At 37.3% G+C, this 14164-nt stretch overlaps 1 protein-coding gene across 1 annotated transcript; it reads right to left on the bottom strand.

The window, feature by feature from the left end:
• Positions 1-4441: 4441 nt before the first annotated feature.
• LOC130077785 (A disintegrin and metalloproteinase with thrombospondin motifs 15) lies at positions 4442-12236 on the bottom strand. The gene is made up of 8 exons (XM_056243116.1): positions 11061-12236; positions 9651-9783; positions 8657-8824; positions 8271-8554; positions 7056-7233; positions 6803-6978; positions 5605-5780; positions 4442-5327 (listed from the first exon to the last, which is right to left on the bottom strand). The coding sequence occupies exons 1-8, from the start codon at positions 11967-11969 to the stop codon at positions 4556-4558; spliced, it is 2796 nt and encodes a 931-aa protein (XP_056099091.1). The 5' UTR covers positions 11970-12236; the 3' UTR covers positions 4442-4555.
• Between the last annotated feature and the right edge of the window lie 1928 nt (positions 12237-14164).

Genomic DNA, 14164 nt, shown 5'->3' with positions numbered 1-14164 from the left:
CCCTGTAACTTAAACCGGTTATGTTTAGTGAACATGCTTTAGTTTATTTAAATCTTCACTGACAAATAAAAGTATGTAGGATTTACATAATTTCTCAATTGAAATGCTATACTATAGCTTGCTATTAGCTTATAATAGCACTTATTAACATATTAAATGCTAAGATGTTTAAGCTCTTTCAGCAACAAGAGTTATATTATATTAATCAGTCCACAACCTAACCAAATGCTCCACTCTTCTCCACAATGGTAACCCACTGTAATTTAAATGGTTCTAATAATTGCAATGTAATTGAACATTAAACACAATTACACACTATAAAGTCTTCCCCTTTCCTCATTTTTTCAAAAACACATAAAATAACACTTAATTTCAACATTTATTCTCTCTTAATTCAGCTATGCAAAGCATGCTGGGAACTAACAAGCACCGCCCAGTTTAAGTTAATGCAACACAAATCATTCATGTAATCCAACACAAACGGATTAAGTAAACTTTAATTTTACATATTTAAGCAGATTGAACACAATCAAATTAAGTTTGGACAAAATGTAGCAATTGTGTTGCTTAAGCTCATTTGAAGCAATTTGAACAAGCAGCCAAAATATATATATTTTTTCATTGCAATATATTTAAAGCATTCCAGGACAGACTTTCTGAAATACTCACAGAAATGAAAGACTTTGCCTTTAGATTAACTTTATGTTTTCTCTGAGGCCATGCACCTTTCCACTTTCTTCACACGGCATCGTCATCCAATACGTTGGAAATAGTCACATTTTTTTAACGAATGATAATTAAGTATAGTTGAAAATTATACAGGTTAAGTTAATTAAACGCAATACAATAGTGTTTTGGTGGTAAAAGAAATATATGTGTGTTACTTTAACAAAACATATTTGGGTAAAAAGAACAGTGCCACAAAACCATTTTTTTGAGTGAACATGAGGGTGAGTAATTACTGACAGAATTTAAATTTTTGGGTGAACTAACCCTTTAAATGCTAAATACAATGTTCTTCACCTTAGTTTTTCATGTGATGTTATGTCAGGACGTAGGATAAGCAGATCTTAAACAGATTCCTAAAATAGGTAATCCCACAGTGTCATCAACCATGGTATTCTGAAAAAATTAGGGTAACACTTTATTTTGATGATCCCTTTTGAACATTCTGTTGACTATAACTTTGCAACTACATGTCAACTAACTCTCATTAGAGTATTAGTAGACTGTCTGCTTAATATCTGCCAACTCTTTATTGTGATGCTCCTCCAACAGTCATTCTACTGACTTTAAGTAACTTTGCAACTACATGTCAACTTATTCTAACCCTAATCCTACCAGTCTACTAATACTCTACTAACACTCTAGTGAGAGTTAGTAGAGATGTTGGTGCAACGTTACTTATAGTATAGTCAACTGAATGTGTTAAAGGGACCATCCAAATAAAGTGAAACCAAAATTAGACCCTTTTTTGCATTCCGAGTCTGACATCCAAAGGCACAACAAGACATTTTTTCTCTTATTCCGTCAATCTCGTACAATTTTCTGCAGTGACAACTGGGACGTCTGCTCCCATGTGGTCTATTACGATACAGACAGTAGAATGGAACAACATACTGTATAATTTAGCTGTAACAAATCAGGTAGGCACTGGCTTTTTTGTAGTTTCAGCTTTCTCCTAGATCAACAGTTACCTTTCCTTCTTACAACATGAGCAAAGCAGTGGAATACAAACACCAAAACCAACTGTTAGGAAACCAAAAGACCATAAACCTGAAGGCAAATGGGTGGTGATCACGAGGGGAGAAAGCACATTAACATATTTTCCTAAATGCATGTTTATGCAATAGTTAGATTAAACATCTGGATACTTTAATATCTCTATTAAGTTCAACACAATACTATTCAGTTTATAAGCTGTCAGATGAGACCAACCATGACATAGTTACATGGGTGAATGTGATTTCACCAACTACAATATGTTCCTGGATCAACATCTTTGTTGATCCTGGGACAACACTCCAATCAACCAATCAGATTTGAGGGACAAGTTTACAGTTTATGTCAAGTTTAAGCTTATACAACCAGTGCATCAGTGTTATTCACATCTCATTTCCCTCTGATTTAAGGGATAAGTTATGGCTGGTGTTAGGTTTAGGGGTAGGGATAGGGTTAGGACAAAGGTTTTAGGAATGTTGTTCCAGGATCAACAAAATATGTTGACCCAGGAGCATGTCTGTCTTGGCAAAATCACAGTGACCTACACGTTAGAACACACAAGTAGAGTATGGAAAGCACGTGTGTGCCCCTGCAAGCGACTACCTCCCCAAACTGAACCATCCTGTGTCTGGATTGTCCCAACAGTCCTCAATCTGCATACTGAGATAGGCATTAGCATACTGTGCTGATATGGGGCATTGTTCCACGTTTAATTCACATGTATTTAAAGGGACTACTGATATATAGGGCAGGAAAGAGTTGCACAAATATTCACTCAGGCCTACAAAGGTGTGCATTTATTTGCTTGTTTTGATGTGTAAAAACTATATTTTATTTATAACATAAATAATATTTAAATTATGATATGTATTATATTGTTTAATTATTATTTTAGATTTAAAAGTATGATTTAATTTAACCTTGGCTCGAGAAGGTAGTGCTTTTGACTTTTTAATACTGTAATTTTAATGCCAAGGTAGTGCTTGCTGCGACTAATGTTATAATTCTGGAAGGGGGGCATTTCATTTGTTGTGAAATCACTGAGTTGGAAATCGTTGAGTTGGAAATAGCTGAACACCACTGGTTTTAATTGACAGGGGATGTGCAGGGCTGGCAAAGAGAAATAGTCCCATTTAATGTGACTGCTTATGAATGCACTTATGAACACTTCTAGATTTCACCTGAAAAAGCATCCATCCATTCTGATGCTCTATCTATCTATCTATCTATCTATCTATCTATCTATCTATCTATCTATCTATCTATCTATCTATCTATCTATCTATCGGTCTACCAGTCTTTCAGATGGTTGAGCTCTGTCACACAATTGTAAAGGATTATCAGGCGTAAGGTAGTGAATTTTCAGTCGTCTCAGCAGAATTACCGTGTCGCTGAATACTATGGGATTGTCCATGATGCTTCATCCAGCCTTTGGTAAAGTGATTACCTGTAGTGTGGCATGCATGACCAAATGACTTTTCAGTACAGTTTGAGGCTTTTCGTTAACATATTCATGATCTATACTTCCCCATACCCAATAGTGTGAGGAGATACCGTTATTTCATGTAATTTCTGTATTTATTTGTGCACAGTCGATGGATGTATACATAGTATACAATGAATTTCAATAAAAAAACATGAGTGCCTTTTGCTGTATTAACAAATGATGAAAAAAAAAAAAAAATGAAATAAGGGAGCACCTTTTAAATGAATGAGATGCTCTCAGCAACAACATCTGGTTTACAGGGATTGTTTGCACAAATTACAAAACATCTTCATAAGTCCAGCAGAGAATACATCTAATTAATTTACAATAAAACACTTGATTTTCCATCCAGGAGACATGGTGACTTTACTAAAATCATAGTGGCCATAGCAGCTGCATGTGTATTATGAATACAGGCAAAATAAGACTTATATTTTTGTTTAATATTTCTTTTTAGATTTAGGGCAGTCATTGTACAATATTTGCATCTTTTAGCAGAGTTCAGTTTTACAAGACCCAAAAGACTTTCTTATGGTATACTTACAGTATATAGATAGCTGAACTGATAAAGTTTATTGCCATAAAAGTATATTAACTGATTTATTTATAGTATGTTAACTGTTTTATCCCTTTGTGTACAGTACCATTATATTAAACTTTAACATTATTTATTTTATTAATGTATATGTTTTCAGAATCTGTCCTCTTCAGCCCAAAATGACAGGGTGAGATACTGATTATGTTTAATAAACTCAAACTAAAAGCCTACTTTCGGCGCCATTGTTTTGTCTTCTCTATACTTATATGTAACCCTAAATTCTGCTTGTTGGACCCTCAAGGATTAGGAACACTTTAATCTACCGACTAGCTCATCTAAATATACGAATACAAATTATCAATAGTGCATGGACCAAGATGCCCTATTTTTGCATACAATATGCTTCACATTTAGATCAAATTATTCACATGTATATAAAGTCTGAATACAAACTCAAAACACTTTTGCCACAAATCGGATATCTTCACTTTATCTACAAACCACATGCAGAGGAGATGCTGTAAAAGTCTTGTTTTGTGACAGTGTTAATGCCGTAACAACATTTTACAACTTTACGTGGTCTGTTTTATTTGGTTGCTTTAAAACACCCTGTCCTTTTCGAGGTAGGTGATATCTAACTATACCTTAAAATGCGACATGGTAAAATTCCTCATCGTCTTTGTCTTTTAATTCATGACGATATTCCCATTACAAAAAGTGAGGCACCACAGAACGCACAAGTATTAAAGATCACTGCTTTTCACGTTTTATCTCCATAAAATGGGTCCCAGAACACACATAATGGGTCTCTAGCAGGGCCGAACGGTGCAAAAGTCCAGTTCCTGTGGCTTTCTTTTGCTTGAGCAATGGTCTCTAGGTAAAAGCAGCCCAGTCTGAGAGATGCATCGCAGTGGGCGTCTCTTATAGCCTTTCCCGCAGGTTTTAGAGCATGAGGACCATTCGCCGATGCTCCACGTTGGGCAAGGGTCACCACACACCCTCATAGTACTGGGCCTTTGGGTGCCGTCACAGTGTGTGGCTGTTTCCCCATCCGAGTCCAAACACTGTATCAATCTACTTTGGACCCCGTTCCCACAGGTAACTGAGCACTTATTCCAATCCGCCGTTACCCACTTATAAGACGGCGTCTGATAGGCCGGCTTCTTCAGTTCCACTTTATTGCTGTCTTCCAGCACGCTGTTATGCGCAGGGTTCTTCTCCTCCTTCTTGAAGATCTTGCCCTGTTTATTTCCCACAGTCAGGTAGTAGGAGTAGCGCACGCGAGGCGGTGTCATTTTACCCACCGACAACAGTTCCACGGTGAGAGACTCTTTGAGAGGTCTAGTGACCTGCAGCGTCTCCACCGATGTGCCGGTTCCACTGTAGCGCAGCAAACCTCCCTTTACGATAATGTCTTTTTCTACCGCTGAAACCACGAAGTTTCCATTCAGGAGGTATTTACCTTGGACATTCTTTACTGCTAAATAGTTGTCATCGTTAATCAAACCGCGGTAACCACGCTGCCTTACGTCCACGTTTGCTGCTCCGACCGGTAGAGTCACCACAAAGTTATATCCATTCCTGTAAAAGCAGATCACAGGATTGGACAATATTCGGAATTAAAGATTTGGCTTCTTTTTGACGCATGAATTTGAATTTTTGACGCAGCTCAGGAATTTGAATTAGAAGTTAAATCGGAAGTTGTACTGGAATGACAGGTGAAATAAATTATAGCATTATGGGTAAGGAAGTTGTTCCACCAGACTAACCCATATATTACAATCAAATAAATAATAATATTAAAGATGTATATAAATCAAATTAAAACCATATACTCACTCAAAGATAAAGCACTTACATGGGTTTTGTGAACATTCCAGAGACTTTCTTGCAGTTCTGGTTGTCACCACCACACACACCACACTTGTCAAACTTCATGTTGGAGCTCAGTTTGCCATCACAGCCAGCCTTGATGCACTTTCCTTGAACACAGACCGCTGAGGTGTCAGGGGAACAAGTGGTTCCGTCCACCACCTGTCACACAGATAACATTCACCATCACTACACCATCGGCCTCTTTTTAAGTATGGTAACTTAAGGGTGTTGAGTTATACAAGAGTAGTTCCTGGTAAAACCTATGCCCTTGGTGTTGTTAGTGGCATGTTCTGCCAAATGAGCAACAGGAACACTTCTAGCTCGCCTTGTCCATGTTTCATCAAGTCAAATTTTTTATCATTGTACAAAAACAATAACTGGTTGTGGAGGATGAAAGTATTTAAATAGAAAAAGAAATACAAATGAGAATGAAATTCATTATATGGGAAAGCTGAATTTTCAGATGATGCTTCAGAAATCATTCCAATATGCTGATTTGCTGCTCAAGAAACCTTTCTTAAACGTTTCAATGGCCTAAAGAGAAAGAAAGATTTAAGTAAGAATGTATTAGAAATGTAAGTAAGTAAAAGTATTATAAATAACTTATATAAAATACATATAAGTAAAAGTATGAAATATACAGAAGTCAGTAATAATAAATACGCACAGGGGTGCACGTGTGTGTGGTATGTTGACCAAGGATTGCAAAATACTATGATCATAACATGATTTTTTTTTTTATTTACTATACACGAGAAGCAGGATTTTGGTCCAATGGGACACGTCATGTGGGCGTGGCTAGCTCAGAAATAGAAACCAAGCGACTAACAGACTGTAGCATCACTCGTCGCTTTGTTGTGTTGCAGCTGGTTAGGACATGGTTGTAGTTGTGTAACTATTGTAAGCTGAGACGGCTGTATAGATTGCTGATACTGTGGCTGATTCTCTCTTCCCATCTACAGCATGAGTGATTGTGACAAGCAGCCCTGCACTGTGTCATTCCACACAGCCATATCTGAGAGATAAGCTCCCACCATTACTTTTTAAAAGTATCTTGTTCACTTTGAAAAAGGGGTTGTTATTCCTTCCATGAGATAAAAACTGGCTCAGAACTCCTCCTGCATAAACCACTAATGTCAAACAACTTTGAAATACTGAAGCGGGGATATCAATTTATTTACCTTCTGCGCGAGGACATAGAAGTAACCGGTGCCATTGGCTCGGCAGATGAGCTTGCATCTGTCCTTAACAGAGACTCCAGAGTATTTTGGGACCCAGACCACAGACGGACTCAGTCTGTTAGTGTTCAGACTGAAGCCATTGAACGTCTCACACTGCTCCTCACGAAAGCTCTTTCCTGTCCCAAATAATCATCGTCAGACACGGATATTGACTCATTCATTGGTTAACATGAGGCTGAAAGATTTAGTTTACCTGAATCTTTGCAAGGCTCGATGTTGCAGGAGCGATACTTCACTCTTAGTCCTTGGCAGTACTTGCCCCCGTTTTCAGGGACGGGGTTGTTACAGTCCCTTTTGGCGAGCTGCACCCCTCCCCCACACATACGGGAACACGGACCATACAGACCCCATCGACCCCAACGGCCATCTACCTGCGGAAAGAGTCCACACGACTTAGAAATGATTACAAACCTGATGAAAAGACTGGCGAACATCCTCAGCAAATATTAAGCTAGCCTAGACTAACATCAAATTGTCAGCAGAATTATCATGAACATTGTACAACACATAAAAAAAGACTTCCTATTTATTTTTATTTTTTTTAACTAGTTTTTCACTTAAAAAATTATCTAAAAATCTCTAAAACAAGTTAAATTAATTTGAGAATCATCACTGGATAAGATCGTATCTTGTAGACTTGTTTTCAAATATTATATCTTGAATAAAAGTGTTTTTGTTATTGTGCATAGGCAGAATTTTTCTTTTGTTTTTAACAAATTATTTTTTATCATTTATGAAAACAAGTATTAGTGCCTTACATAGTTTTTGGTAAATTTTACTTCTTATATTTTTAGTATTTTCTTTACTGGAAAATTGGACAAAAATACAGTTTTCATCAATAATATAATATAATAATTTATTGTATACATTGTGTGTACACTATTCTGTGTATACACTGTTCATAAGTCCAACACAAAAACGTTTTCTGAAAGAAACAAAAACATTTATTCAGCAAGGACACGTTAAAGTTATTAAAAGTGACAGTAAAGACATTAATAATGTTACAAAATATTTATATTTCAAATTAAATATCTGTTCATCAAAGAATACTGAAAATTGGTTTCCACAAAAATATTAAACAGCACAACTGTTTTTCAACATTGATAATAAGAAATGGTTGTGCTATAAATCATCTTGTAGAAAGATTTCTGAAGGATCATGTGACACTGAAGACTGGAGTAATGATGCTGAAAATTCACCTTTGCCATCACAGAATTAAATTATATTTTTAAAATATATTACGATAGAAAACAGTTATTTTAAATTTTAATACTATTTCACAATATTGCTGTTTTTGATCAAAATAAATGCAGTTGTGGGGAGCATAATAGTATACTTAGCCTATTTTAATATCCAGGGGTGACTGACAGATCAAGAGCATTTGTCTGCAGTCAGATTTATCACTCACCTTGTCTTTGGTAGTATTTTGCTTGTCAGTACAAATCCCCCGGTAGCACAGCTTGTTACTTCCACAGGTCGTCCCGTCAGCCCAGGGAAAGTGGCGAGTCTGGCACACCAGCTGTCCTTTAGCTTTCCCAGTGCACCACAGTTTGGAGCAGGCCTGCATATACGGGCAAGGCTTAGATCCTGAGCCGAAGGCCAGCTCGCACTGACGGCTGAGCGAGTAGCTGACACCCGGAGGGTCCTCTGGAAGAGCCAGGAGCTTTTGGGGCTGGTCCAGCAGACAGTCACCTAGAGAGCGACCATAGAGTACATTTGTGCTGAGCGTATTGATCGATGTGACTGAGATACACATGTCAGTGTGGATTGCAACAGAGTAGTCGGCAAACTCACCATGGCCAGCGTCCAGGAAGTCTGTGATGATGGCAGCACTGCAGACAGACCATGGCATGTTGTGGTCAATCTGGATCAGTGTGGGAGACATCATATGGTTGTCCTTCAACTTTCCAAATGCCTCTTCACAAGCCTTTACATTGTCATGTGGCATACTGAAGACATGGCCTGGACAAGAGCCAGAGAAATAGTCAAGCCATGTCAGTTTTCATTTTGATAAAGGAACTTGGACATTAATATTTATATTTTGACACAGTTTGTCTATTGACAAAAATATTCTTTAAATTTTTTGTCAAAATTTCATCATGTCACATTCAATAACTTTAGTAACCTTTACTGAATAAACTGTATTCAACATTTTATTTGATATCTATCTATCTATCTATCTATCTATCTATCTATCTATCTATCTATCTATCTATCTATCTATCTATCTATCTATCTATCTATCTATCTATCTATCTATCTATCTATCTATCTATCTATCTATCTATCTATCTATCATCAGTCTGTTTACAAGGTGTACAATGACTAACACATTCAAATATGTTCAAAGAGTTGAATAGGTCTGTACAAACAATATAAGGATGGCACTCATGGACCAGCCACAGTGAACGTGCTTCTTTCAGCATCTGCTAATGTTTTCTCATCTGTCTTTTATTAAACCTTTGTTTCCCAGGGATCAAGAGATGTGGAAAACTCTTGAATGTTGTTGTCATCGTTCTACTAAATTAGTAATGGAGTATGACAGTATGATTTTTTTTTCTCGAAACAGCTGGCACAACATTCATGTTTAAAGATCAAGGAATCAGAGATAGAATTTCAAGAGTAAGAAGCCTCATTAAAATCCCATCACCCTAAAGGAGTCGACATAATTACACCACAGACAGTCTCAGGGTGGGCACTGGGGAGTGAATCTCAGACAGGGACCTTCAGTTCACCTTCTTTTTTTTGCACAAAAAAGTCTGACTTTAAAACCAAACATAGATCTCACCTAGTTCATGTGCAGTGGTGAAGGCAGAGGGGAGACCATCATCTTCAATAACTGAGCAGCTCCTCTTGGGATCACACATGGTGCCTACATCAGCCATTCCCAGAGTGTCACACGTAGTGGCCCCACAAAGGTCCTGTGAAATCAGTCATTGTATTGTGACACAACAAGCATCAAGTGTTTCAGGAGCAGTATGAAGATGACAGAAACATCTACACCATATAAATCACTTCATTAATCTCTGAAGTCATTTAAATCTTCCTCATTGCTTAGGTCTGATCCAACGCATATATGTGTGTGTGAACCGTCTAATTCCAATTAGTCAAATCAGAATACAAGCTTATTGGCTATTGACATAATGAGAAGCACAGGACCAGCGAGGGTGGTCAAGAATGCCTGTAAACAGCTGTATGACCTTGTTAAGAGGACAGATGGAACCATGTGAGAACATCATAATGCAGCCACCTGGAGTCTTCAGGGATACCATTTGGGAACGTTGAGTATAGTGTCTTGAAAAAAATGGTTCAACTTTCTCATGCTGTCAAACATGAGGAGCGGTGCAGTTTGAAGGAGGATATAATAATCAGCTTTCAGTTGTGAAGCTATGAACGCTTTTTTTAATACTTAAAAATAAAAGCATTTTTACTTAATGTTTAGCAGAAAAGAAGTTTGTATTGCTTTATTTACGAGTAATATTAAGGTATGGAGTTATTCTTGCTGAAATAACAGGTGCAGCGCAGGTATCTTGGCACAGCAGGCAGCAGCTGACTTAGATCAATCCTCTGCTTGAGTCAGTGTTATCGAGTGTTTTTGTAACTCCTGACGTGTGCTTTCAGCTTTCTGATGATGTAATGCTGCTTTTAAGTTTGTATTGGAATCAAATGGTAGAAAATTACATTTTCTTTTAGGAGCACTCCCTAGCTTTGACATGTTTCCAGAAATGTTTTACGATTTTCTATCCAGATGGCATGTCATGTTCGTTTAGAAAGGGATTCTACTGTGTAACAAACTCAGCCATACCATGTGACTTTAAGAGAACAAATTAGGAAAAGAAGGTATGGGTCAGTGACTAATCAGGATAGTATCAGAGGTGATGAAAAGGAGAAATCTTTTAACAATATATAGCTTAAATCGTGTGCACTTAGTAGAAATCTAATCTTTGTGTTCATGGTGGTTTGATACATTTTTGAAAAAACATTTATTCTATTTTATTCTAAAATACTCTCTTGGCACCTTGACCAAATATGTGTGTGTGTGTGTGTGTGTGTGTATATATATAATTTTTTTTTTTTTTAAACAACAACAAAACATGTTCATCATAGAAGGGATGTATTAAAGTCATTTGGTATGAATTAATTTTTGGGGGGTATTTTAAATGACTTAATATAGCATTGACCCGTATGTATTTCTTACCTGCTTTGTAAACAAAATAGCCGTGTCCCAATACTCTGGGTGTTTGTCGTTGTTCTTATTCAGCTTCTTCTGCCAGGTGCAGAAATTGCGCAGGGTTAGTGCCGCGTTACTGGATACTTTGGGTCCTTTTTCTGCCTCATTAATCACCATAAGCTTTACAACCACTATACTGATGGCGTTCAAGATACTGGGGTGTTTGTACAGCTTTGCAGTGACAGACATGAGAGTCAAAATGTAATGCTTCAGGTCGTCACCGTGGAATTTCGCCATAGACTCATCAGCAGCAACCAGGACCTCTACGTATCTCGGTATAGAGGCGAATCTTTTCGATCTGCTCAAAGTTTCTCTGAAGTTCCTCGTATGTCCCTTCACGTGCTTGTACTTTTCTAAGGACTCCACAGCGCCCGGGTTTAAGCCAGATGTAACTCCGCACCGAGATGTTGAGTTCCGAGCGTGAAGATGTCTTCTCCTGCGGATGATGTGCGTTTTCTCAGCATCATCTGTGTTGGTCGACCTTCGCTCTATGAGGTACTCCATCCCGTTATAAGAAAACGCACCTCGGACACCTTCACAGAGACTGACAGCTGCGTATGAACTCCTGTCTGCATTAATATCACCGGAGTAAAAGCATCTTCTAAGAGCAGGTCCTAAAAAAGCACTTGAAGATGAAGTGTCATATTGAAATGTGCCGTCAGGAGCCAGAAAACTTGAGTCAGGCAGAAGATTGAGATAAAATTCCTGATTAAAAGCGTTTATTCTGTAAACAACAAGTTCTCTGTTCAGTTTGTCAGGACTTTGGACATTTTCACGGTCAAGTCGAACAGGTTCACAAAAATCAGTTTCCATACAGAGGTATATTTTCGTTAAAAAAAGCAAGTGACAAAACAAAACAACGGGGAAAACCGACATCGTCGTTGTTGGCGATTATATATCCCTCAAAGTGTAAATCACACCGTGATGCTCTCGATCATGGTTCTGTACATCCGTCATAAGAATTAAGCATTGCCACAATCGCCATCCATCGCCATGGTGTTTCTCTCTGTGAGACCGGCTCTCTCTTTTTTAATCTTTTGCGTCATATGTAAACATTGCAGACTGTAATATAAGTTTTTGGGAGGTTCAGATGAGAGCTCATGGTTCATGTTGAACACCGCAGACACCGCTGGCTCTCTAAATATGAGCATCAAGCCAGGCGCGCTTCAGAGGTTACCTCCCACTCTATTAGAAATGCCTGTCATTTCATAGAGGTGTGAAAATAGACTACTTGGCAAATGACTTTGGGGGAACTGCGTTAACGGGTTTATTTTTTTGATAAATTAATTTTAATTAGGCTACTCCTAATTTTTATCTTTTTATTTAAATTTTTTTTACTAAAAATAGAATAAAATTATTAAAATAAAGGCAATGCAATGAAATGCATGTTTAAATCATTTCAAATATTTGATAGGCCCATTAATGAGAGGAGGTGATGAAAGCATTAAAACACACTCACAACTTTATGAGTTATTGGCAGCCATGAGAGTAAGTTTAATAATTAATGAAGTCAATGAACAAAGATTCAAACAAGGCTTCAATGGAACCGAATCCCTGAAAGAACTGTGAACTAAGGGTAAACACAACATGCGTTTAGAAAGAAGTGTCTGGTTAATATCCGTTTAATTTTAATAGCCTACGTGTATTCAAGTGTTTTTTTAAGACTAATATTTTGGAAAGAAGTATTTTTATGGTGCATTTAGAACTGCCTATTATGATACTGTGTATAGGCTATAGTTCAAATTAGGCTATAACAAGAAGAAAGCTTCATTCACGAATATCATATTCACGAACAACATATTAATCATGAAGTTGAATAGATAAAGTTGTTAGCCTAGGCTACTATTTTTATTGCCATTTGACAGTAAGAGTTAATACAAATGAAAATCATTAACAATTTCATACACAATATTGTTACAATACACCTCTAAACAAATGCAAGGATAATAATTACCCATGTATAGTATTAATAATTAGTATGACATTCAAATATATGTGCAGTGTTTACACCTATTCAGTCTTTCCTCGTTTTAACCATCATGGATTCCCTGAAGTGGTGCTACCTTTGTATCATTCACATCCATCATTGATTGAATCCAAAATGTGCACATTTTTTTATTTGTAACTTCAGGCTCTGCAAGTTTGTGTACTGATGCTGTAGCAAAGTCCTTCACATTTCCACCATCAACCCCTCCTCTCATCAGCTGAACTCCACACATGTGGTCATGACAGGGCTTTGAAAGCTCTTTGGAAGCAGCACAAACAGTAGATGACTGTCCATTATGACACCTACTGTGAACTCTTGCATGAACTGCCAAATGAACCACATGTAGAACATTGCAGCTTCTTTGCCCTTGCCCATAGTGAAAAAGTCACATTTGATATCGCGATATGGACTTGCCTGTCTAGTTATTAGAAAAACTCCGTCGGTTTGCTGATTTTAGCATGTGCATCAGAACCTTTTCTGGTGTTTGTGACCCTCAGTGCTGACCTAAATGCCATACAGATTCTGTATAATCTTGCTTTGGGCTTATAGAGAATTGAGTTCTCTTTTTATTATTATACCAATGTCGATTGGTATGCATAAAAACTGGTCGTGAATCATAGGCTACATAGTTAACATGAAAAATACTCATAAAAAGGTTGTTTACCGTAACCTTGGTGGAGTTCAATGCCATTAAATGCAGTTGGAATGCAATTGTTTTATTGCAACCTAAGACAATACAGATAATGGAACAAAATTGTTTGCAAAATATCAATCTTAATAGGTACATAAGGTACACTAATGCAAAGAACAGTTGAGGGACTACAAAAATACAGATTATCTTTCAAATATTTAAATAGGCCTACATTTTTACGTAATATCTATGTAGGCTACTAATAGTTACTAATAAGAATGTAGTCTTTAAACTATTTCTACCTCATTTAAATCATCGTCGCCCTCTGGTGTCTGAGTCACAGAATATCTCAACTGTTTCAGACTAGTACGAATCAGAACGAAACATGAGTAAAGCGAATGTGTGCGTCTGTGCACATCCATATACAACGTCTTACTGCCACCTTGTGGGGAC

This window comes from Rhinichthys klamathensis, unplaced genomic scaffold, assembly GCF_029890125.1.
Source record: "Rhinichthys klamathensis goyatoka isolate OS25496 unplaced genomic scaffold, OSU_Roscu_1.1 h1tg000781l_1, whole genome shotgun sequence".
Taxonomy (NCBI): Eukaryota; Metazoa; Chordata; class Actinopteri; order Cypriniformes; family Leuciscidae; genus Rhinichthys; species Rhinichthys klamathensis.
Note: the sequence above shows the minus strand (reverse complement) of the source record. Positions and strands in the feature narration are given on the sequence as shown.